This window comes from Coenobita brevimanus, chromosome 30, assembly GCF_032717465.1.
Source record: "Coenobita brevimanus isolate Jiangsu-jjx chromosome 30, ASM3271746v2, whole genome shotgun sequence".
NCBI lineage: Eukaryota > Metazoa > Arthropoda > Malacostraca > Decapoda > Coenobitidae > Coenobita > Coenobita brevimanus.
This window is the reverse complement of record NC_136983.1, coordinates 30,869,262-30,894,820: the sequence shown is the minus strand read 5'-3', so window position 1 is coordinate 30,894,820 and position 25,559 is coordinate 30,869,262. Positions and strand designations below refer to the sequence as shown.

The 25,559-nt window shown below is 39.9% G+C and overlaps 1 protein-coding gene across 1 annotated transcript in view; it reads left to right on the top strand.

Annotated features, from left to right (window-relative positions):
* Positions 1-25,138, top strand: part of LOC145395281 (ionotropic receptor 93a-like) — a 66,254-nt gene extending 41,116 nt beyond the window's left edge. The window contains exons 6-7 of the mRNA XM_080268959.1: positions 488-674; positions 25,013-25,138. Coding sequence (XP_080125085.1) covers positions 488-674; positions 25,013-25,138 — 313 coding nt within the window. The remainder of the gene's footprint in view (positions 1-487; positions 675-25,012) is intronic.
* Positions 25,139-25,559: the final 421 nt, after the last annotated feature.

The window sequence follows — 25,559 nt, the reverse complement described above, 5'->3', positions numbered from 1 at the left end:
TCAGGCTTTCAAAAGAGAGAGAGAGAGAAAAAAAAAGAGATGTTGTACAGCCGTTGTTTAATCCTTTCATTGTCCATATGTCTCTCAGCTGAATAAATATTTCCTGGTTTGAGCCTAAATGAACCAATATTTATGTCCTTTCTCACAGGAGTGGTTAATTTGCGTGATGGGTATGAAACTCTTTATTAATACTGAATATGCTCTTATCGTTTTTTACCTTGTAATATTAACAGCCAGTTGCAATGCCATTGTCAGCTGAAATTGAAGGAGGAAAAACCGTATAGATGGTTTGGCATGTGACGAACCGCCAGGATTCCAGAGGACTGAATGATGTATGAAAGATTATGTGGCACATTCTACTGGGCATGCTATGCATTATTCTCCTAGTATCGAATATTCCGTCCATATATAATCATACCTTATGCTGTTTCTAGGTGGGGAAAGCATCTGGGTTAATTATTGTTTTACTGTTTTTTGTTTATTTCAGGAGTGCCCATGTTGGTGCCTCTCTAAACCTGCAGCTGATAATATCCCGGAACTTTGCCAAACTAGATGGCACTTCCCCCTTGTATATAGGCAAGGAAAAGCTGGTACGGCTTTCGTTAGCCTGGCCAGTGCCTCATGATGCCCCCTACACACCTCAGATTGATAAATCTCTGAGGATTATAACGCAGGTGGGTAAGAGAATTTTAATCTTTGGGCTTAATATGTGTTTTACACGAAATCACTCCTTATCTGAGTAACAAGTGTAGTGCCATAAATCTAAGTAATAGTAACAGTTAGTATAAGATAATATTGTAAGTATAAACTAAGGTAATGTTATAAATATAGTCTGTACAGTTTATGATTAAACCATTAAGTTCTATATTTAAGTATACTCTTAGTTGATATTCATGATGTGGGCATGATTCTGTTATTGACAGTACCAAATTGAGTACTGGTGTAAATATGATTAATGTTAATCCATAATGAACCAGCCATTTGAACAAGGAAGTATCACGGCGGAAATTTTAGTAGAGATTAACCCGAGGCATCCCGTTGAAGTATGGGTACATTGCAACATTTTGCACTTGCCAGTCCCATCGACGTACTGGTACGTCGCATAATGGCAAGGTTCATAATCTGCACAATTTTAAATTTTCTCGCGTGATTTTTTGTATGTATACACGGGACACCTTCCTCTATTCCTCTATAAGATGCCAAACAGGGACAATACCTTACACCGCATAACCTCCCCCCCCCCCGCATGCCACTGACTCAGCAGTTCACCTGTTACCAGTGACCTGGCCAATAAAGACATTCATGGCCAGAGTGATTCCCCAATCGATGACAATGTGGAGGACAATGTTTACATAGCATTAGAGGAAGAAACAGTCAGAAATGATGATCAGATAATGTGGCAAAAGAAGGTCAGGTATGGTGATGAGTTAGTGAGTGAAACAATGCTTATAATGCCTATATTACTGTTTGAAAACCAATATACTCTCGTACTACATATATATTCGTACCAAGTAAATAAATAAATACCATTTATGAGTGGTGTGAAATAGTTACCCTCCCATAGAACTAGTTTTCTTTGGTGCCAGCCTGTTAGAAAGGTAAGGAGGTACTGCTACCTGGATTGAGTACTTTAAACCTCAGGTGAGCGATTTCTCTATGAAATTTCCATGTTTCTCACCAAAAGCGGAGGTTTTAGGCAAAAAAAAAAAAAATCGATAATACCTCGGGATTGGGGTGTGTCGGAGGTGCAAAATAGCTCGGGATGTGACGGATTAATAATCGTGAACGTCTTTCTTCATATTCTGAGCTAGAGATTTACCTGCCGAAGTCAATAGTAATCCCCTTCTGACCTATGCAGTGGTGACTGAGAGCTGTCTGACGTAAGGTTGCTGATGATAATCATTAGTGAAGCGCTAAATTCGTGTTATTGGAGTCTTGTTTACAGTCGTGTAGACATATAAACCGACATGAGTAATAAAATTGTTCTGATTCCTAATTGATTTGGCTTCGTTATGATTAAAGTTCCTGTACGCCTGTTACAAAAATTTGAAACATTGTAAGTAATTTATCTGTGTATGTCAAGTGCAAACGTATATCTCGTATTCTTTGGAGATCTAGTAGAAACAAAATATTACAGAGTAATTAGTTAAGGTTTTAGCCAATTCCTGGACACTGTCTTGATACTTAGAGAAGGTGAGAAGCGGCATCGAGTATTTCAGATCGCCGCTCCTCTTCATCATTACAGGTTAGTGCCTGAACTCTCACCACCCCTCTCTCTCTCTCGTGTGATAAGTCCTCATTTACATAAGTTAAATTTGTGATAATTCCCTTGATCCCTCTTGTACTATATAATGAGACACCACACCTCTTTCCATCGTTAAGGAGATATTCCGTTCAAGCCACTGCCAATTGCATGACACTATATCACAACACCCCTTCCCTTTTTTTCCTAGTTCGCCTGGTCCATTTTAATTACAGTCCATTTGATCACTGTTCATACTGTATAAATACAGTAACTTTACTGAATGATTCTTGAGTTATATGAGTTTAATCTTAAGAGAATAACTTCAGAGTATTCTTTAAATCTTCCCGAGAGTCCAACTCTGACCACGGGATTAATATATTCATGTATATCAGTATTCTTTGTATCTTCTTGAGAGTCCAACTGTGACCACGGGATTGATATATCCACGTGTATCAGTATTCTTTCAATAGTAATTTAGCTTGTAAAGATCCATGTTTCTAGTGATGTACTGTATATCCTCATTATTATTTTGTTTGGGTTCATTGACAGTTTTAAGAGTAATATGTCTCAGTTCTTAATGCTTATTAAATCTTAGGTTAAGTTATTTCGAGTTCGAGTTTTGCTATTCTTTAAGGAGTGGTACAGATGAGACTGAGTGGCCTACAAGGTGTGGTAATATCTAACTACTCACGCCCTCTCAAATAAGATCACACTACCACAATTCCTATAAACTATAATAAGATTATGCTACCTCATTTCCTATAAATTCTCAAATAAGATCACGCGACTGTTTCTCTAGTCTCTAAAGTTCTCAAATAAGATCACACTACCCTACTTCTCTTAATCTCTAAAATTCGCTAAAAAGATCATGCTACCCCATTCTCCATAATCTCTAAAATTCCCAGCATTACACTGGTGTCATTCATCGATGTGTAAAATTTGTATTACGCTGGTGACAAAATCTGAGCATTTCACAATGACTGCAGGTAGCAATATTTTTAAAGATATTATTGTGTTAAAGAAGTTACTAATTTCACGAGGATGGTGTCTTACATATTCTCTTTTTGCAACCTCCAAGCACTATTACCCAGTTGTGGATAAATCCCTAGTGGTGAATGAGTCATCACTATTTGAGTCGTGAACGAGTTATATTCTCAGAGATTAATAAAATTTTTCTGTAAATGACAAGAGAATTGAACTGAATTATTGGTAATACAAATTGTGGCACTGCAACAGCTCGATTATATGATGCAAAATAAACGTTAAAACCTGTGTACTAAAACAAAATCGATACCTCTATCAAGGAAAAAAAAAAAGGCAACAAAGTAAATTATTGGTCATCTATAAAAGGTGTAAGAAGTTCATTTCCTTAACCCCTTAACCGTGGGGCATCACTTGTGTGACGCTCGGGAGCAAGGGATCATACCGCGGGGCGTCACTTTTGTGATTCTGTGTTATTTTGAATTCCCCCAGGCTTTCAACTGGTGGCTTGTATCATCTATCAGTACTACCAGTGTCCAGCTATAGTCAGTTTTGCTAATGTCATCTGTACTCCCATCCACTGTTGACAATGTAGCCCTTTTTCCCCTGTCCTTGACTCCCCTCCTTACCTCCCCTCCAGTACCCTCTCCTCCCACCTGCCCAGCAGCGCTGCGCTACGCAAATCCTGGACGGATTTTTCCACTCATTTTATCCATTGAAATGTGCCCTATTCCCTATTTTTATCCAAAATAATATATAAAAGAATGAGAAAAGGAAACTGATACTGCCATACATCTGGAATGAGCTAATTATCACCTGGCAACACCCCACATGCACTCATTCACTAATATTCCCTGTTTATTTTCCCTTGAAATAAGCCACATGACCTATTCTCGTAATAAAAATATATATAAGAAAGGATGGGAGAAGCCTAAGTGATATTTACATTCACCTGGACCTACCTAATTTATTATGTATGGTCTAGATTTCCTGCCAATCATTTCCTAGCATATAAATTAGCAGCTGTCACCACTCTGACATTGTCAACCCTTCCCTGCCCATAGGCCACATCATTCAGTTTACTGTCGTCTTTTGAGGTGAAACCATGTCAGATTCGCGCCTGTCCAATTCCGTCACTACTCAGCCCACTGCAAAGGGCCCTGTGATCTCTACCCTTTCTAAACCTCGTGTGGGAAGGGGTAAAGGGCTAAGTGACTCTCCTGTGGAACGTGAACTGGCTAGTTTATCAATGATAATGATGGACAGTGACTACAATCTTTTTGGTGACCCTAAAAAAATGCAAGTGGAAATGTAATTAATGTGTAAATATTTTTTTTTTTTATAGAAAAGAACAGAGGAAGGAATAACAAATAGAACAAAAAAATATCCATGAATCAGATTACTGGTGTCCTCTGTTCATAAAATATCTGTAACAGTTAGACTTGAACAGCTATAGCTTGAAGTTTGGAGGGAAACGACTCTGGGGAAGCGAGTTCCAGAGAGATGCAGTTCGAGGAATGAAAGAATTCTGATAGGCGGAAGTTCTGCAGTATGGCTGAGTGATATTCCAGTCATGAGCACTGCCAGATGCCCGTGTAGCACGATGGAAGGCATGGAGAGGTGGCGCAATGGATGCAACTTTGTCTGAGCCTTTGCTATAAAAATATCTGTAAAATAATGCAAGGGAGGCAACATTCCTTCTTACTTGTAGGGAAGGTAGTTTGTTAGTAATAGCAGGGTTATTAATAATTCTAACACCTTTGTTCTGAATTTTGTCTAGTTGTTTTAATGCAACCTCTCCACATCCATTCCACAAGGGTGAGCAGTATTCAAGCTGAGAGCCCACATGACTCTTATATATTATAGCTAACTACTCGTCAGTGAAGAAGTTACGGACTCTGTACAATAATCCAAGTTTCTTTGAGGTGGTTTTAGCAAGTGATCTGACATGAAAGGTCCAGCTGAGGGCATTGTTAAGCGAGACGCCGAGAATTTCAATACTTTTGGAAATGGGAATATTTGTAGCATTGAAGGTAATATACGATTCTGGCAATACCTGTCTATTAGTAAATTTTATATATTTAGTTTGTATATATTTACTTTCACTAGCATTAAATGAGACAAGGTAATTTTGTCCCCATACACTGATCGTGGATAAGTCTTGATTTAAAGAGATGGCTGTACTGAGTTGAGAGTTAGAGATATCAGACTTTGTAAATGAATGTCTGAGTGTGAATGAACTATGAAGTGTTGAGTCATCTGCATATGAATGGATGGGATTGTGGGTGACAGATAAGAGATCATTAATATGAACGAGGAACAGGGTTGGTGCCAGAACTGATCCCTGCGGCATGCCGGCGTTAATTGAGTGGAAATTTGAATGTACAATATCTACTTTTACTCTTATTTTTCTGTTGCTGAGATATGAGGAAATCAAAGGAACAAAAGAATTTAATCCATAGCAAGGAAGTTTGGACAACAGGGAACGGTGCCACACTCTGTTGAAAGCTTTAGAAATATCCAAGGTTACTGCATGAGTTTCTCCATGTAGGTCAGCTGACTGATGGATGGTATGAGTCATGTGATTGAGTATGTCAATGGTGGATCTTTCTTGGCGAAAACCATAGTGTCTGTCACTAATTACGTTGTTGGGTTCAAGATGTTTAACTATGTGCTTATTAATTACAGTTTCAAAAACCTTACCAAAAGAAGATGTGACAGCTATTGGTCTGTAATCAGAGGGGTCAGAGGAACTTCCTTTCTTTGGAATTGGGTGGATATTCGTTTCTTTCCATGAATTAGGGAATGAAGAAGCACGTATGCATAGTCTGAATAATTTAGCAAGAACAGAGGCAAGTTCTGGGGAACACTTTTTCAAAACAATTGGTGGAATTCCATCTTGACCTGAAGCTTTGTTGGTAGGTAAATTGTCTAGTATGGATTTCACGTACCTTGTCTGTATTTTAAGTGAAACAATTTCGGGAGAGTCAAATTCTAGTGCTGGGACATTCTGGCTGGCTTCCTCTAAGTTAGAGTTTCTGGCAAATGTAAATAGCAAGTGAAAGCAATGAATGTAAATATAACTGAACAGTGGAAAATAGTTTTTATAAGTTACTGCAAGTGACAGTGCATAACATAGTGTAAATAAAACAGAAATGAAAATAATGTAAATAATATACAAAACGTAAATAGAAATGTAAATAATTAGTAATATAAGAATACCAGTATAGATACTTGGAGTAATGAAAGTGAAAGTGAAAGCTTCGCTCTAGCGTGTATAAATACTTGGAGTAATGAAAGTGAAAGTTTCGCTCTAGCGTGTATAAATACTTGGAGTAATGAAAGTGAAAGTGAAAGCTTCGCTCTAGCGTGTATAAATACTTGGAGTAATGAAAGTGAAAGTGAAAGCTTCGCTCTCTACGCTAGTTTACTGAACAAGAAAGGGAATGCCTGGAGTGAAAATAAACCACTAGTACTGAAAGAAACTTATGGATAAATATTGTATATATAAATAAGTTTAATAAAGTACTAGGAATATAAAGTTTGAGTGTGTTTATAGATAATAAATGACAGCTTTGCCTCAGAATACCATCGGGGAACGAGCGCAGGTGGAAAGCTCGTATATGCTCGTAATTTACATTGATTTCACATTGTTCTCTTTTTTTTTTTTTTTTTGAATATGGATTCCAAACTACTTGAAATTCATAGAATTGTGTTTGTAGTGATATCAGGCAGTGGTAACCATATTACGGGGTATTGGGAAGTGTAAAGTGGAGATTTCGTTACCCAACTTCAGAAGTCTCCACAAGTCCTATGGTAGTCGACGAAAGCTCAACAAACATCCCAGGAGAAGGCTGAAGGTATGTGCCATATGCTTATATAATTATATTCTAGGACTAATAACTGATTTTGGGCAAATATTTTTATAAAGTCAGTTGCAGCACGATTATCCCCGCGGGACGGGCACGGCACACTCCCGACATCCCCGTGGTTAATTGGTTAAGAAAAAATTACAAGTCAGATAGCCGGAGGCTCCTCCAAGTATGAAGGACAGAGAGTAGGCACCATCCACCCTGCTTTGCCTATGGAGAAACCTCAACTGCAGGTTCCCCAGAATCGGACACAGGACTAGCATGTTACGGACAGTAAGAGGAACAAAGCAGTCATCACAATACGGTTGAGCCCCACCACACATTTGGAACTTATGACTAAGCCATGAGTGCCCAGTGCGTAGCTGGGCAAAAGCCACCTCCACTCACCAAGACATGGAGGGTAGAACCCTCGGCACTAACACTCTCTGCGAAACAGCCCTTAGTTTATTATTAATAACAGCATTCCAAGGGCTCTGCCAACAAATAAGAATCACATACTTCAAGTAAGGCATCATATCAGAATCAGGAAGGGGGTAGTTGGCAGGGGTCATTGGGAGGATGCGGATTTTGCTAATATATCTTCCAACTCATTGCTGTCCACACTGACATGCTCATGAATCCTTACCTTTCTCGAGAAAGGCAAGGACAGGGGATGAAGTGAATTCAATTCTGAAGTAAAAATAGTGGAAATATGAAGAATTCCTACCCTTACAAAATCTGTGAAATTCACCCAAAACCCAACACCAGTGTCTGACTCTGAACGATCTGTATATACGAGTACAAGGACAGTTTCTCTGTGAACTGACGATTGTGTCAAAACAGCGGAAGAAGAGCCAGAGAAAACACAAAAGACTGCGTAACCTGAGAATCCTTGCACAACTGCACCTCAGGAAGGGACCATGGAGGGATTTTTGGAAGCTGGACAGGGCAGACACACTGCAGAGAAACCTAAGCTCATTTAATCGGCCTGACCCAGTACGCAAAGGAATGTGGAGTGTGAGGATGAGAGACAATAAGTGTGTGTCTCTGAACCACTTTATATACAGGAAGGGGTGCCTCTGTGAATGGAATGCTCCAGAAATAGTTGATGGCTGATGAAGCGCCAGAGAAGAGAGAGAAGATTTAGTATCCTAAAGATCCCCGCACACCTGCACCTCGGGAAGGTACCATGGTGCAATTCTTCGTTGCCGAGTGGGACAGACAGGCTATGCAGAGAGACCTAAATCCCCAATAATCTGCCTGACCCTGTACCCAAAGGAATGTGGAGTGCAAGGATGAGAAACATGATACTGAAAAAATGACTGCCATGATAGACAAACAGCAATAAATGACTATGGAATATATGTTATGCGATTCCAGCAATGAATGACCAGCGACTTTTGCTGTAGATAAAAGGAAGGAACACCAGCCTCCACAAGGTTGGGATTGGGTAGGATCTGAAAGCACCAATGGCAAAACAAAAAACTGCATGATGCAAAGGACTGAGAACACTAAGCTGCGGTACAGTGGAGGGGGAGTAGACCTCGCAACCATAGGCAAGCTTAGATCCCACTAAGGCTTGTTACAAATGAAGGAGTGAACTCCGAGCAGCACCCCACGAGGTGTGAGATATAAGACAGCAACCTACCTTCAACAAATTCATTGCTTGCATACAGCAGTCAAAGAAGTATCAATTGTAAAACTCAAGTAACCTGACAGTCAAACGTCAAGCCTAGAAACTTAGTCTTCTCCATGCACTACTGGAGATGCCAGCCTCTTTAATCTATAAAACTGGATTGCAACAATCAGGCTTGAAGTAAAACGGATATCTCTCCAGTCTGCCCAGCTGACGACCCTTTCCAGCATCAGTTGCATCCTCCTCTCAACAGCACACATCTGGGAACCAGCAAACCATATCACTAGGTCATCCACATAAAAGGAAGAAGACACCCTTTGTGGCAGGGAATCAAGTATGCCACTGACTGCAACAGGAAGTAAAGGAACACTTAGCACACTCCTCTGTGAAACACCTTCTGCTTGAACTCGTAGGACAGAGTGAGGAGAGCACATAGACCTGAAACCTGCAGTTCAACTAGAAGTCTCAAAGGAACAATGGCAGGTGGCCTTGCAGCTCAAAACTGCGAAATGCAGGTACCATATACCTTTTCCAGGTCAAGGAAGAAAGCTGCTAGATGTTGTCCAGATGCAAAAGACTCAGACTGCTGAGTCAGGTCCGATGAGGTAGTCCAATGTACATCTCAAACAATGAAACTCTCTTTGTGAGAGAGAAGAAACCTTTTCTTTAGGTAGCCTCACGCTAACCATATTCTCAGTCAGCATACACAAGATGTCAAACAAATGGCACAATATTTAGATTCATTAATATAGTTTTTAAGTGGTTTAGGAAATGGAAGAACCATTTGCATCCCCCAATTAGTGGATACTTTTTTCTTCATCCCTTATCCAATTATAAATTATTAACAAAAATAGAGAATTGTACAGAAAATGGTAAATCATTGCAAAAAGAGTGTCATTAGTTCCAGCAGCAGAGTCATTACACTGCTGGAGAGCAGCCTTGAGTTTACAGACGGGAAAGAAAACATAAAATTCCCATTCAGTCTACAGAAAGAAAATACCAAATCTTTCCTGTTGACGCCGGAATAAGCTACATGGCTTGGAGGGATCTGAACAAAAAAAATCGTAAAAATGCTCTGCCAGGGCTGAAACTACTTCAGAGGAGTTGGTTAAAGAAAATCACTGAATTTAAGCACCAAGGGAGGAGAAGGTGACTGCATACCTGTTATTTTCATCACCATCTTCCAGACCAATGGTAACGGAGTGGATAAGGTGGCTGAGGAGACATAGGTTCTCCACAAGTTTGACACGAGTTCTTCAGAACCCACTGATATGGGGTACGAGCTTTCTTAAACTGTTGCACCAGTCGAGCAGGGCAGTACGCCCGAGGTGGATGGAAAGCTTATGACAGGGAGAGCTGGAGCTCCCGTTTCATCAGCCCTCAGGACTAGTTCCTGACCATCCCTCTTTGCTGAACTTTTTCAGTGTCTCAGTAACACAGAGAGTAGACCAGCATGCTCTCCAGTACAAATTTCTCTAACTGTCTAAACCAACTTGCATGCACAGTACACACTACATTTCCTTTTCCAAAATTTAAAAAAAATAATGGCTACTCAACACTCAGCCTCGTAGTCCCCAAGGGGGAGGGGACCATCAATGCCCCCACCTTCCGCCTCTCTCCCGGTGACGACTTGAGCTGCCTGGAACCACTGTCTGACTCACTCCTTCTTCGTTTCTGCAACATTTGTGGCCTTTCCTCTAACTTTCGCTCTGTTGAGCACCACCTCTCCTCCTCTAAACCTCACCTTCTCTTTCTAACTGAGACACAGCTGTCTGAGGCAACTGACAACAAACCCTTTTCTGTATCCTCCTAATTTCTCTATACTCATTTTAAAGTCAAAGGTGGATGTTGTGTAAATATACGCAACGACTTATCTTGCTCTCGTGTTCCAGAACTCGATTCTTCTGCAATCTCTACACTCTGGCTTCAGCTTTCCTGTCATTCTCTGACTAAATATATCTGTGTTGTTTACTTATCCCCTAATTCTACTATCAAAAATTTTTTGACTATCTTACTTCTACGATGGAACACATTATGTCCATTTCTTCTTTCTCTGAAATCTCCATCTTAGGAGATTTCAATGTTCACCACCACCTTTGGCACTCTTCTCCTTTCACTGATCCATTTGGTGAACAAGCCTACATCTTTTCTATCCTTAATGATGTAGAGCAGCTAGTACAGCACCCTACCCGTACCCCAGACCGTCTTGGAGGGAGCTTCAACATACTTGACCTCTTTCTTACAACTAATCCTTCTGCTTACACTGGTAATCATCTCTCTATCATGGGCTCCTCCGATCACAACCTTATCATCTTAACCTGTCCTATCACTCCGGTACGGCCTGTGGACCCACCAAAGAAACGTCATCTGTGGGACTTTGGAGCTGTGGATTGGGAGGCCCTCAGGCAGTACTTCTTTGATTTTCCTTGGAATTATTATTGCTTCCATGGCCGGGAGCCTTCTGATTGTGCCTTACGCATTACGGAGTTTATTTTCTTGGGCATGGAAACATACATTCCTTTCTCATATCCTTTGTCTAATGCAAGAAAGCCTTGGTTTAGTCATGCTTGTTCTAATGCTGTTTGAAAAAAGGAGAGGGCCTAGAAAAGGTACTAGAGCCATCCCATCCCTGAATCACATTATCTTTACATTTCTGATTGGAATCATGCTAAGTCTGTTCATCGCTCTGGTATAAATAATTTCATCTGTACTAAATGCTCTCAACTCTCTAACTCGAATTCTTCCCACTCCTTCTGGCACCTTGTCAAAAAAATTTCTAACATCTTTACCTCATCATCCTTCCCTCCTCTTTTCTACTCTGATTGTTCTGTAGCTATTTCTTCTACTGATAAAGCAGATCTCTTCGCTCAGACGTTCTCCTCCAGTACCACCTTAGACAATTCTGGTGCTGTTCCTCCATCACTACCCCCCTCTGACTTCCTCATGGCTGACATTAAAATTTGTTAAGCTGATGTATTTTCTGCCATCACTGGCCTCAGTGCTAACAAGGCATATGGACCTGATGGAGTCCCTCCTGTTGTTCTCAAGAACTGTGTTTCTGTGCTTACACCCTGCCCAGGTAAACTCTTTCGTCTTTGTCTGTCAACTTGTACCTTTCCTTCTTGCTGGAAGTTTGCTCATATTCAGCCAGTCCCAAAGAAGGGTGACCATTTCCAACCCTCTAACTATCGTCCAATTGCTTTACCATCCTGTATTTCAAAAGTTTTCGAGTCAATTCTTAATAGAAAAATTTTATGGCACCTTTCCTATCACAGTCTGCTTTCTGATCGTCAGTGTGGGTTCCATCAGGGACGCTCCACTGGCGATCTTCTCACCTACCTTTCAGACTCCTGGTCATCCTCCTTTCGGGACTTTGGCGAAAGCTTTGCCATTGCACTTGATATCTCAAAGGCTTTTGATCGAGTCTGGCATAAATCTTTAATTTCCAAACTGCCTTCTTACGGTTTCTATCCTTCTATCTATGGCTGCTGTTGTAGATGGCCATTGTTCTTCTCCTAGATCTATTAACAGTGGTGTTCCTCAGGACTCTGTCCTATCCCCACCTCTCTTCCTTTTATTCATCAATGACCTTCTAAGTTGTACATATAACCCTATCCACTCATACACTGATGACTCCACCCTTCATCCTTCCATTCGGTTCCCGCATTGCCCATCTCAGCAGTTACTTCAACAAACAAGGGATGAGGCTATGGCACACCTAATGTCTGACTTGGTTTGCATCTCTGACTAGGGTAAAAAAAATCTGGTTGTTTCTAATAAATCTAAGACTCAGTTCTTACACCTATCAACATGAGAATATCTTTCACAGGTATATCCACTAATGTTTAATGATATTCAGCTCAATCCTGCATCATCCTTGAACATGCTTGGGGTTTCATTTACTCGGGACTTATCTTGGAAATATCATATTACAGCTCTTGTAAAATCTGCTTCCAAGAGATTAGCTCTTCATTCCTTCTTTACCCCTGCACAGTTGTTGACTCTATACAGGGGTTTTATCCGCCCCTGTGTGCAGTACAACTCTCATGTATGGGAAGGCTCCCCACATTCAGCTTTTCTCAATAGGGTGGAGTCAAAGGCTTTTCGTCTCATTAACTCTCCTCCTCTTACTGACTCCCTTCAACCTCTGTCTCTTTGCCGCACTATTGCATCTTTATCTCTTTTCTGTTGCTACTTCAATGGTCACTGCTACTCTGAACTGTCTGCATAGATTCCTCCACCTCTACGATGGATGTGTAGCACCCGTCTAACAGCAAACTCTCATCCCTTTTCTATCCAACTCTCTAATGCAAGAGTTAACCGTTACTCCCAGTCCTTCATTTATGCAACAGGTCACTTCTGGAACTGTCTCCCTCTGTCTGTATTTCCTGCTTCCTATGATCTCCAGTCTTTCAAACGTACAGTAGTGTGTCCAGGCATCTCAAAATGATCGGATCCTGAATTTGGCTCTCTCTTGTATTTTGTTTTTCTCTTGGCAGGAACTGTTATTGCGGGCTCAAGGGCATTTGGTTCCTTCTTCCTCGCAAAAAAAAAAAAAAAAAAAATCTTCCTCAAGTTTCTACAAGGAGCTTTGTGGACACACCTACCTAAAGCACACGCCTCATTCCAGGAAGACACAGGTCACTGGCAAAAGTTTTCCAGACGTTAATGAATAGAAAAGAGGCCAGCCTGATGTACAGTAGTTGCGAAATACTGTTCTTCATCATCAGCCCATTGAATGTTGGGAACACTACTATACAGTCGAGACTACAGTGATCTGCAAACTTTTCCCACTCAGTCGTACCCAAACATCTGCGATGGACGTGCTTCACAGACATAGAGCTGAATGTTTTAACCACAATAGTGCAATGATTAATACCATTCAAATCAGACAAAATCAAATCAGACAATATCTTACATGAAAAGTTCAGTGAAGAGTCATCGGACACCAGCATAACATCAGTAATAGAGTACCAGTTTATACAAGAAATGTGTCAGGCCTCCCGTGCTCAGAGGAACCAGGTCCAAAGCCACAGCCAAAGATGCCAGATCATCACAGGCGTTACAAAAATTTTCTCCCCACAACGCATGATGCCCATTCACGTCACCTAGAAGAACAAATGGCCTAGGAAGCTGACGAATAAAGTGGTCAAGGCACAGAGGGGCGTGGAAGGTGGGGGGTTAAATAAAGAAAACAAAATATGTAACTCCTCCCCAGGTGTAATTGAACAGCCACAGCCTGAAGGAGGGACCAGGCAGGAAAATAAGCAAATGGAACATCAGTACAACAGAGGAAAGCACAGCCACCTCGAGAACCACAGTCCATAAGAGCTGGTGAGTGAAAGACTGTATATCCTCTTAGAGCAGGTAGAACCTTGTCTCCCACCATAGTCTCCTGAAGGCAAACACAGAAGGTGAAACTCAGACACAAGCAGTTGAAGTTCCTCCCAATTTGCTCAAACACCTCAACAGTGCCACTGCAGAACAACCATTACTGGACGAGGCATGGCTGATAATCTTCACACAAATTATAACAAAATTTTGCTGTAGCTTCTAAAGCATGTCATGAATGGTGGGTAACATACACTCCCGCTGCACTTAACCCTCCAAAACCCTAAGTTGCTGCAGATGGGATTTTATGGGGAAAGTTATTAGCATTCAACCATTCGTCTATCAGGTCATAGTCTCAAAGATCATAGGACCCAGCCTGGAGTTCTCTCCTTATTTATGTTGTGAAATTGTGCCAAACCTTCACCCCGGGGTGACAATGATTTCTACTGGGTTAAACGTAGAAGAGAATTCTCGTTCTGAAGGCTGTTTAAATTTTTAGTGAAATGAAAAACAAAAGCATTCCGAGGCCAAATGCCAATCACTGGCAAAATATCTTGGCAAGGTACAAGCTACCTTCAAACCTAATTTTAAGACCATATCTTTGTCTATTGCTGACATATTGGACAAAATGCACGTTGATGTATAGCGGCTGGCATTCGGTCACCTTTGTTCAAGTCCTTACTAAAAGTTAATCATTTCTGTCATTTTGTCATGGTTTGATGGAAATTCCACAACTCTTCGAGATATTTCGGGAACACACACACACACACACACACACACCAGGTGCCAAGCAGAGTGGACGCACATCACCACCACTTCATACCTGGCCAAAACCTGGCCAGTGGTTATACCTAAATTAGTATCTTTATATGAGTCAAGCTCTGTACCAGGTTAGACTAAATGGTGTCATAATATAAAAAGAAGTTGTAAGACCATTGTTCAGATAGTACAGAAAACAAAGTAGCGCAAAAATGGGCAAGATCAGCTGATCAGCTGTTTAGTCTGCAACTCTGCGCCAGGGAATGTACTGTATGTAGAATCTGTGCTCTTAGTACTGCATGATGGTCTACTTTAGTAAAGCAAATTTGCAAAAGAAAAGGGATAGGTAGAAAGCAGGATGATGATTTCTACCAAGAACTGGTTGAAATGGAGACTTACAATAAACTGGTGGAACGAGTAAGCAGATTAAAGATGGCTTTTCAGAATGAATTGATGAAATCAAGAAACAGCTGCACTGGCAGAAGGAAGAAATAGAAAAATTAGGAAAAGAAAACAACAAGAAAGACACAACAATAGTTATGCTGACAGTAGAGGTGGGTTCATTTAGGAGGAAAATTAGTGAAATGGTAGGTACAGTAGTACACATGAGCATTATGGAAGAGTTCACAAATGATACAGAGACAATTAGGCAAGCAAGCAATCGGATAGATCAGAGCAGTGATACTGAGGAGAAGATAACACAGGTGAATGAAGCGGTGTAGTTACAAAAATGATGTGGAAAACACATATGCTGAAATGCTGACAGTAAAGAAAGACTTAGAAACAAGGGTGGAAGAAAAAAACATTAAAAAGGAAGTGAGAAGAATAATCCAAGACATTTCTAAATTGGTCAGAGATTCAGCAGATATCAGCAAATCTATAGTAATCACAGGTATTGAAGAGGAAGAAATAAGAAACAAGATCTCGAGAGACAAAAAGGAGATGGCAAATGTAATGAGCATATTGAAGGAAGTATCAGAGGAAATCTGTAATAAAGACATAGAGGAACACAAAAGGTTAGGGAAATACGAGAGAAATAAGTCAAGGCCCCTACAGGTAACCTCCTAGAGTGTAAATAGTGTGGAGAAGATAATAAATAATGCAAAGAAACTCATGGAAAATGAGGATTTAAAAAATGTATGGATAAAAAGATGCCTAACACAAGAGGAACTGGAATTACTGACAAAGTAATCGGACTGTAGGTTCGAAAGTGGAACATAAACAGGAGGGAATAAAAGGAGAAAGGTAGTAAAACCGAGTCCTGACAAGTATGTAAATAAGATGATTAAGTTGATGTACTCAAATGTGGATGGAATCGTACCTAAATTATTAGAGATGAATGATTATATCAGAGAAAATGAACCACATATAATATGCCTAACTGAAACAAAATTAACACCAAGGATATCAAATAACATCCTAAACTTAGAGGAATTCAGTATATGAAGAAGAGATAGGAACTTAAAAAAAAAAGGAGGAGGAATTATAATATTAACAAAGAAAAATCTAAAAGTCAAAGAAATAGAACTAGATACTCCCTCACAAGTAGAACTGATTGCAGCAGAGATCAATACATCCGAAGGTAAAGTAATTGTAGCAGATTTGTACATGCCACCCAGATCAAACACATGGGAAAGAGGCGAATATGAGGATCTGGCAGGGAGTACAATTCAGAGTTTAAGAGCATTACTACATAGAATGGAAAAGTAATCGGAAAGAATTATACTAACTGGAGATTTTCATACAAATATAAATTGGAATATTCTAGATATAATAAGCCAAGAAAGCTGTTGGGACCAAATTTCCTGGATCTCGTGCAGGAGTTTTTCCTAATGCAGCATGTAAGGGCAAGCACAAGAAAAAGAGGACTCGATGCACCCTCAGTGCTAGATCTTATACTTACTAGGCAAGAAAACGATATTGACAATTTAATGTATCACCCTCCATTCGGCAAAATCGACCATACAATACTAAATTGCAACTTCATGATTGCATATGACATAGTTAACAGCAACGAAAGTTACAAAAAGAGCCTAAATTATAATAAGGGAAACTATCACGACCTAAAGAAGTACTTCTTAGAAACTGATTGGGAAATGGAGCTTAGAGAACAAGGTTTGAATGCTATGTATAAAAAATTCTGTGAACTTTATGAAATAGGAGTCCAGAAGTACATTCCACAGCACAAAGAAGCAGAAAAGAAAATAAAGAAATGGTTCAATACAGAATGTAAAAAAAAAAAAAATGATGTGGAATGGATACAGAAGACACAATAGTGAAAGGGCATATAACAACTATAAACAGACAAGAAAATATTATACAAGAATAAGGAAGGAAGCTCAGAAACAGTTTGAGGAGGATATTATAAATAAAAGTAGTGATCAACCGAAGCTATTTTACAGCTAATTAAGAAGCAAAACCAAAGTAAAGGATAAAATACAATCCATTACGGATGAGGGGATCACCTATACACAAGAGAAAGATATTTGTGAAGCACTAAGCAAGAATATTCAGTCGGTTTTTACATAAGAAAATAATTTTGAGAGGGATGATATGAAACAGGCATGCCCACACATATTGCCAGATATACAAATAACAGAAAAAGAAGTACAGGAGGAGGTAAATAAATTAGACACAGGAAAAACAAATGGTCCTGATGAAATTTCATGTTGGGTGCTACATGAATGTGCAAAGGAGTTAAGTAAACCATTATCTACAATTTTCAAGAAATCCTTGAGACAAGGTAAACTACCTGATATTTGGAAAAAAGCAAACATTGTTCCCTTATTCAAGAAACTACCGACCAGTATCACTAACCAGTGTTGTAAGCAAGGTATTAGAAAAGCTGATAAGAAAAGCTTGGGTAAATCATCTAGAAGAACACAATATGATAACAGAAAGACAGTTTGGTTTCAGAAAAGGAAAATCTTGTGTTACTAATCTGTTGAGCTACTATGACAGAGTAACAAAAACATTACAGAGAAAAGAAGGATGGGTGGACAGTATTTATTTAGATTTTAAGAAAGCATTTGACAGAGTACTGCACAAAAGGCTTTTATGGAAATTGTACCATCAAGGAGGAATTCGAGGCAAACTGTATTGTTGGATGCAATATTTTCTCAAAAAAAAATAAAAATAAAAAAAAAAGAGGGAAATGAGAACAGTACTAAGGGGAAATTACTCATCATGGAGAGAAGTGACTAGCAGAGTTCCACAGGGCTCAATGCTGGCACCAATCATGTTTTTACTTTATATAAATGATACAGATAGCAACACTGGAAATGAAAGCTATCTAAATATGTTTGTCGATGATGCAAAAATACAAAGGTCAGTTACTAATGCAGACTCTTGTAACTGATCTACCAGAAGACCTGCCAACATGTCGTAAAAATACCCCCGCTAATACTAATACACCAGTCCTGTATGAGACAGTCCTAGCATGTATTCAATATGGATGGTGGGTGTTAGCGCCGAAGAGATGACATGCAGAGGTGTATGGTATGCGGAGGACTACTGGGCCTTGGTAGCAGGCTGTGAAGCCTATGCTCAGAGTCGGACACATAAAAAAAAAAAAAAATTGCAAAAGTGGAAAAAGGATTATAAGTTAGGAAATAAAACCCTACACACATCAGAAAGAGAGAAGGACCTAGGTGTGATTATTAATAATAGACTATCTCCGGCTGACCACATCAGTGAGAAGGTACGGAACAAGTACACACAGCTTGCAAATATGAGAATGGCATTCACATACATAAATGAAGACATGCTAAGAGAGATATTAACATCATTCATAAGACCAACCCTGGAGTATGCATCAGTAGTCTGGAATCCTCATCTCAAAAAACAAATAGATAAGATTGAAAAAGTTCAGAGGGCCGCTACAAGATGGGTACCAAGCTTAAGGGATCTAAGCTACGAAGAAAGACTAGAAAAACTGAATCTGCCTACACTACAGGAGGGAAAGAAAAGAGAAAACATGACTATGATATATAAATACATATCAGGGAAGGAGAAAATAGACATAAATGATTACATAACCTATGGGGATACATCATCAAGACAACACTGCAAAAGACTGCATAAAAAGAGAGGTGATAAAGATGTAAGGAAATTTAGTTTCCCAAATAGGGCAATTGAGCAGTGGAATGCACTACCGAATGATATAGTGTGTGCCAAAACAATTCATAAATTTAAGGATATGTACAATAAATATGGTTTAAGACACGGGACAGTACGAGCTTGACTCATTCCTGTAAAGATACAATTAGGTTAGAACAATTAGGTAAGAACACACACACACACACACACACACACACACACACACACACACACACACACAATATATATTGCCTCGCCTTGCTAAAAGTGGACGATAAAAATCATTACTTGTCTGTAGTATCCCAGCACTGTTTATGGGTCTGGTAACAGTGTGTATTATGAAGAAGTAACCTGTGAATATCAAACTCTAATACTAGAATTATGTTAAATAACCAGCATGTAAAGAGAAAACCATACTGAAACACGGATATATAACTGACCTATTTATTTTATTTTCCTCTCAACACTGCCTAGTGATAAAGTTATTTTTACTATAATAGCCTCGTTACCCCATATGAACCGGCAGTTGATACCCCTCCAGTGAGGATTCCATATGATACATTAGGCACTTTTTCCGCGTATGAGATCTGCTGTATCTGGAATCGTCTACCAGCACAGGTAGTTGACACTTCATCGACAGAGCAGTTCAGAGTTATGCCAGACCTCACTTTTTGGAAGAGTGAATATTTCCTCCAATTTCCTACCCTACACTTTTCCCCCCGGGTTAGGTGTATTTCCTTTTCCGTGCCCGTTCGCATGTGGGAGAGGTGGGTGGCGAAAGCCTTTATCTCTACTCCATTTTCCATTCCTTATTTGAATGGCAACTAATACCTGGTAAATTTATTCATGGTATATAACTCATAAAAGTTCGTAGGGGTTCAGGTGTGTGTGGGCCTGTGCAGTCCCCACCCCTTTCTGGTCGGCGAGTCTGTAAGACGACGTGACAACGCACACACACATACACACGACAGAACTGTGATGCTGATGTAATAAAGTATGAAAGGATTATGTTTGTCAGTCATGTGTTATCGGTAGTCATAATCAATTACATGTTCAATGTTGTATGATAAGATATGAAGGTTAGAGCCCCTTCAATATTTAAGTTTTTGTTACGGAAGTGGGCATTGACGACGGTAGTGCGGGCCGAGATGCATTTGAATCTTTCTGAAAATTTGCTTCGTATCCACATGAATAATATTGTAAACCATTAAGAGCTAAATGCACATAGTATCTACCTCTTTCTTACAACTAATCCTTCTGCTTACACTGTTAAACCTTCCTCTACATTGGGCTCCTCCGATCACAACCTTATAACCTTGACCTGTCCTATCACTCCGGTACGGCCTGTGGACCCTCTAAAGAAACATCGACTGTGGTACTTTGGAGCTGCGGATTGGTAGGCCCTCAGGCAGTACTTCTTTGATTTTCCCTGGAATGATTATTGCTTCCATGGCCGGAAGCCATCTGAGTATGCATTGCGCATTATGGAGGTTATTCTCTCCGGCATGGAAGCATACATTCCTTTCTGATATCCTTTGACTAATGCAAGAAAGCCTTGGTTTAATCACGCTTGTTCTAATGCTGCTCGCAACAAGGAGAGGGCCTATGAAACGTACCAGAGCCAACCCACTCCTAAATCACATCTTGCTTATGTTTCTGCCCTGAAATGTGCTATGTCTGTTTTTCGCTCTGCTAAAAACAATTTCATCAGTACTAAATGCTCTCACATCTCCAAATCGAATTCTTCCCGCTCTTTCTTGCACCCTGCCAAAAACGTTTCTAACAAATTTATCTCATCATCCTTCCCTCCTCTTTTCTATTCTGAGGGCTCTGTAGCTATTTCTTCTACTGATAAAGCAGATCCCTTCGCTCAGACTTTCTCATCCAATTCCACCTCAGATAATTTCGGTGCTGTTCCTCCATCACTTCCTCCCTCTGACTTCCTCGTGGCTGACAATAAAATTTCTTAAGCTGATGTATTTTCTGCCATCACTGGCCTTAATACTAATAAGGCATATGGGCCTGATGGAGTCCCTCCTGTTGTCGTCAAGAACTGTGCTTCTGTGCTTACACCCTGCCTAGGTAAACTCTTTCGCCTTTGACTGTCAACTTGTACCTTTCCTTCTTGCTGGAAGTTTGCTCTCATTCAGCCGGTCCCAAAGAAGGGTGACCATTCCCAACCCTCTAACTATCGTCCAATTGCTTTAACATCCTGTGTCTCAAAAGTTTTCGAGTCAGTTCTTAACAAAAATTTTCAAGCATCTTTCTTATCACAACTTCTTTCTGATCGTCAGCATGGGTTCCGTCAGGGATGCTCCACTGACAATCTTCTCACCTACCTTTCAGACTCCTGCCATTGCACTTGACATCTCTAAGGCTTTTGATCGAGTCTGGCATAAATCTTTAATTTCCGTACCGCCCTTTTACGGTTTCTATCCATCTATCTGTGCATTCATCTATACCTTCCTTTCTGGTCGTTGTATAGTCGCTATTGTAGACGGCCATCCTTCTTCTCCTATATCGATCAACAGTGGTGTTCCTCAGAGCTCTGTCCTATCACCGACTCTCTTTTATTCATCAATGACTTTCTAAGCTGTACATCTAACCCTATCCACTCCTACACTGATGAATCCACCCTTTACCTTTCCATTCGGTTCCCGAAACATCCATATCAGCAGTTACTTCAACAAACAAGGGATGAGGCTATGGCGAACACAATGTCTGACTTGGCTCGCATCTCTGACTTGGGTAAAAATAATCTTGTTGTTTTAATGCATCAAAAACTCAGTTTTTACACCTATCAACCCTACACAATCTTCCACAGGAGTCCTCACTAATGTGTACTAATATCCAGCTCAATCCTGCATCATCCTTGAACATGCTTGGGGTTTCATTCACTCGGGGCGTATTTTGAAAAGATCAAATTGCATCTCTTGTAAAATCTGCTTCCAAGAGATTAGGTGTGCTAAGCAGACTCCGTTCTTTCTTTACCCCTGCACAGTTGTTGACTTTATAGGCGGGTTTTATTCGCCCCTGTGTAGAGTACAACTCTCATGTGTGGGGAGGCTCCCCACATACAGCTCTTCTCAATAGGGTGGAGTCAAAGGCTTTTCGTCTCATCAGCTCTCCTTCTCTTACTGGTCTCTTCTCCTCACTGTTGCATCTTCATCTCTTTTCTATCGCTACATCAATGACAGCTGCTCCTCTGAACTGTCTGCTTGCATCCCTCCACCTTACGACGGGCGTGTAGCACCCGTCTAGCTACAAGCTCTTATCCCTTTTCTGTCGAACTCGCTAATGCAAGAGTTAACCGTTACTCCCAGTGCTTCATTTATGCAACAGGTCAACTCTGGAACTGTCTCCCTCTCTCTGTATTTCCTACTTCCTATAGTCTCCAGTCTTTCAAACGCAGTGTGTCCAGGCATCTCGAAATGAACGGATCTTTAATTTGGCTCTCTTTTGTATTGTTTTTGTGTTTTTCTTAAAAGGAACGGTTTGCGGGCCTCTGGCCTTTGGTTCCTTCTTTCATGCGTCAAAAAAATAACGTTGTTTAGCATATCGTCCTCATACCGTATATCCCTCCAAATATTCAATGTAAATCAATGCTGGATAATAAGAAATAAAGCATTGTAAGTAGACTAAAAATCGAAACGATGAACAGTGGAGCAGTCTGAGTTGGTCAAAGTCGTAATGGAACAGCCCTGGGTCAAAGGCAACACTACTGAAGGAAAAACACGAAGCAGGAAAGACACTATTCACGTAATAACTACAGGAAAATATTGAAGTAAGTCAAGTGTTTCCTGTAGTTATTACATGACTAGTTTCTTTCCTGCTTTGTGCTTTTCCTTCAGTAGTGTTGCCTTAGATTCGGGGCTGTTCCAAAACGACTTTGGCCAACTCAGACTGCCTCACTGCTCATTGTTTCGAGTCTTGGTCTACTTAAATTTTTTTATTACCTAATATTCGTTGGTTTTCTTTGGATATTTGGAGGATTATACGGTATGACGATTATAAGCTAAACAGCCTTGATGGCAGATGCTGTGTGCTTTTAGCTCTTAATGGGTTACAATATTTTTCATGTGGATACGAAGCAAATTTTCAAAACGATTTAAATGCATCTCGGCCTGCGTTACCGTCGCCACTGCCCACTTCATTATTGAAAACTTTGACATTAAAGGGCCTTAAACCTTCATATCTTATCATACACATTAAATATGTAACTGATTATGACTACCGATAACACACGATTGACAAGTATAATCCTTTCATACTTTGTGACATCAACGTCACAGTTCTGCCGTGATGGGTGTGTGAGTAGTCAGGTCGTTATCCTAAGACTCGTCGTCCAGAAAGGGGTAGGGACTGCACAGGCCGACACACAAACGGACCCCCACGAACTTTTATGTACAGGTCGTACGACCTTTTGAGATACTACTACTCCTTGGAAAGCCCTCCCCCCCTCTCTATCTCTCTCATTCTGTGTCTGTTTAAGAAACATATCTTATAGTGTGTTATCCCAAGGATCGTACAGGCGAAAGTCGGTGAAATCTGCATAAACGTTAATTATATTTCGGAGGCATAACAGGTGAAGAGTGTTCTTTGATGACTAAAATATGCATTTGTAATGCACAGTAAAAGCCTATAAGAAGACACTTAAGAACAAAACTGATGCTATGGAATCTTGTATCATATAGGCGTTATATTAGCATTAACTAATAAATGACGGATATTGCAAGAATGTTAACGGATCTAGTTCCAGTGGCTGTTTATGTGCCCTAGGGGAAGTTTGTAAACAGACAGATCTGTCAGTCTGAGCCAGGTGGCCCTTGAAAACGTGACATATACTTCAAATGTAGCCCAAACGTGTTATTCATTGAAATTTATACCTGTATCTCCCCAGTAACAGTGGAGTTACATGGGAATATATCAGACGGCTCTATAAATCACATTAGTCCTATATAGGCCTATGTGCCGAAGAATGATCATAATCAAAAGTTCAATACATGAAAATAATGCTTAAAATTAAAAGATTACTAAGAACTTTGAGGATTGTTAACATTTACTTTTATACAGGTAATGTGATATATGGTTCATGTTTGAAGCAGAGCTATATGACTTAAATGAGAGAATCTGTTCCACCGTTCAGCGATTAAACACCAGTGTTTTGCCTTTCTTTTTGCTGAATGTAACTCGAAAATATATCAGCAAACATTCTTTTCAGCTGCATTATACATTATCTAATACAGAATTTTGCATCATTAAAAAGTATTGGCCTCCATTTCATTGCACTAAGATATCCTTTTCGATTCTGCGAAATACTGCCCAAATTATCGTATTTGTACGATTCACACGCACCGTACCATTTCCACAAGGAGTATAAAAAGTATAAATTGGGGACGAAGAGTATGTTCCGAATAATATAATAAAGAAGTAATTCCTGACGATGCGGCCTGACTACTCAAAAGCATGCTACATAGAGACAAGTAGCGACCACATTGTTTTAGGCCACATTACAGTATACTGAAATAGTCCAAACAGCCCCATAAAATGTGGTGATGGTACCACTGAGTATGAGGTGGCGGTACAGTATTCTTAGCTGTTGCCTGAACTATAGCCCAACCAGCCACTTTACATTCAATGAGAGACAGGAGTGACCAGGCTAGATTGATGCACTATATGTAGTGATTTTGCTTTATCAGAGTTGTAGAACAGATTGTTAAATCGATTTTTAACATGTTGTATTGTCAATAAACACTGTACATGTACTGCTATGCTATAACTGGTGACTACGCATAAATTCAATGTTTTAGAATACAGAAGAATAAATATGTTATAATACTATTGGTTAGGAGATTCCTACAAGGTTTATATAAAAATGAGAGCATTTACTACATTGGGACCTGGCGATGGCTATTTTAGGTTCTTCCATGACTCACTACTGCAACTGTCTGTTTTCAGGCTGGTCTGTATGAGCAGTGGAAAAAGGAAACACTGGATGCCGCTGCACGTGAAAGTCGAATGAAACAGAGGGAAGAAATAAAACAGCAGGGACAGGATGGAACAGAACACAGCCAAACTAATTTCAGGAGTCTGTCTGTTATCCATGTGCAGGGACCTCTGCTGCTTCTCCTGGTGGGCATCACCCTGGGCAGTGTGGCCTTTGTAGTGGAGAGGCTGCTGGTGTCGGAGCCTCACCCTTCTCCTACATCGGGACCTACGAGACTAACATTAGACTGATTAATCTTCCATATGACTCATGCAGGCAGATTTTTTATTTTTTTATTGATATGAAACAGACCCGTAACATAATTTAGTATCTGACCTCTTCAGCCTTAGGGCATCATTACTTTTGCATTCATACTATTAGTAATCATTTGGAGGACACGTGAATAATGTAGAAAAAGCGTCCTGGGGTACATAGTGTATTAATATTGTATTTTTAGTCCAAGGAAAAAAAAATAGTTCACAAGTCCTTTTATTCTTATGAGGTATATGTAAAGTCAGATTCAGAAAAAAATAAAAACGAATTAATTCACATGATATATATTTTGTTTTTCTGTAACAGCTCGTAACAGAAAGGTGTTAACATTAATTATTCTTGCTACTTTTAGGCAATGAATGTACTATAAAGTGAAACAGATATGACCCTAATTCGTAA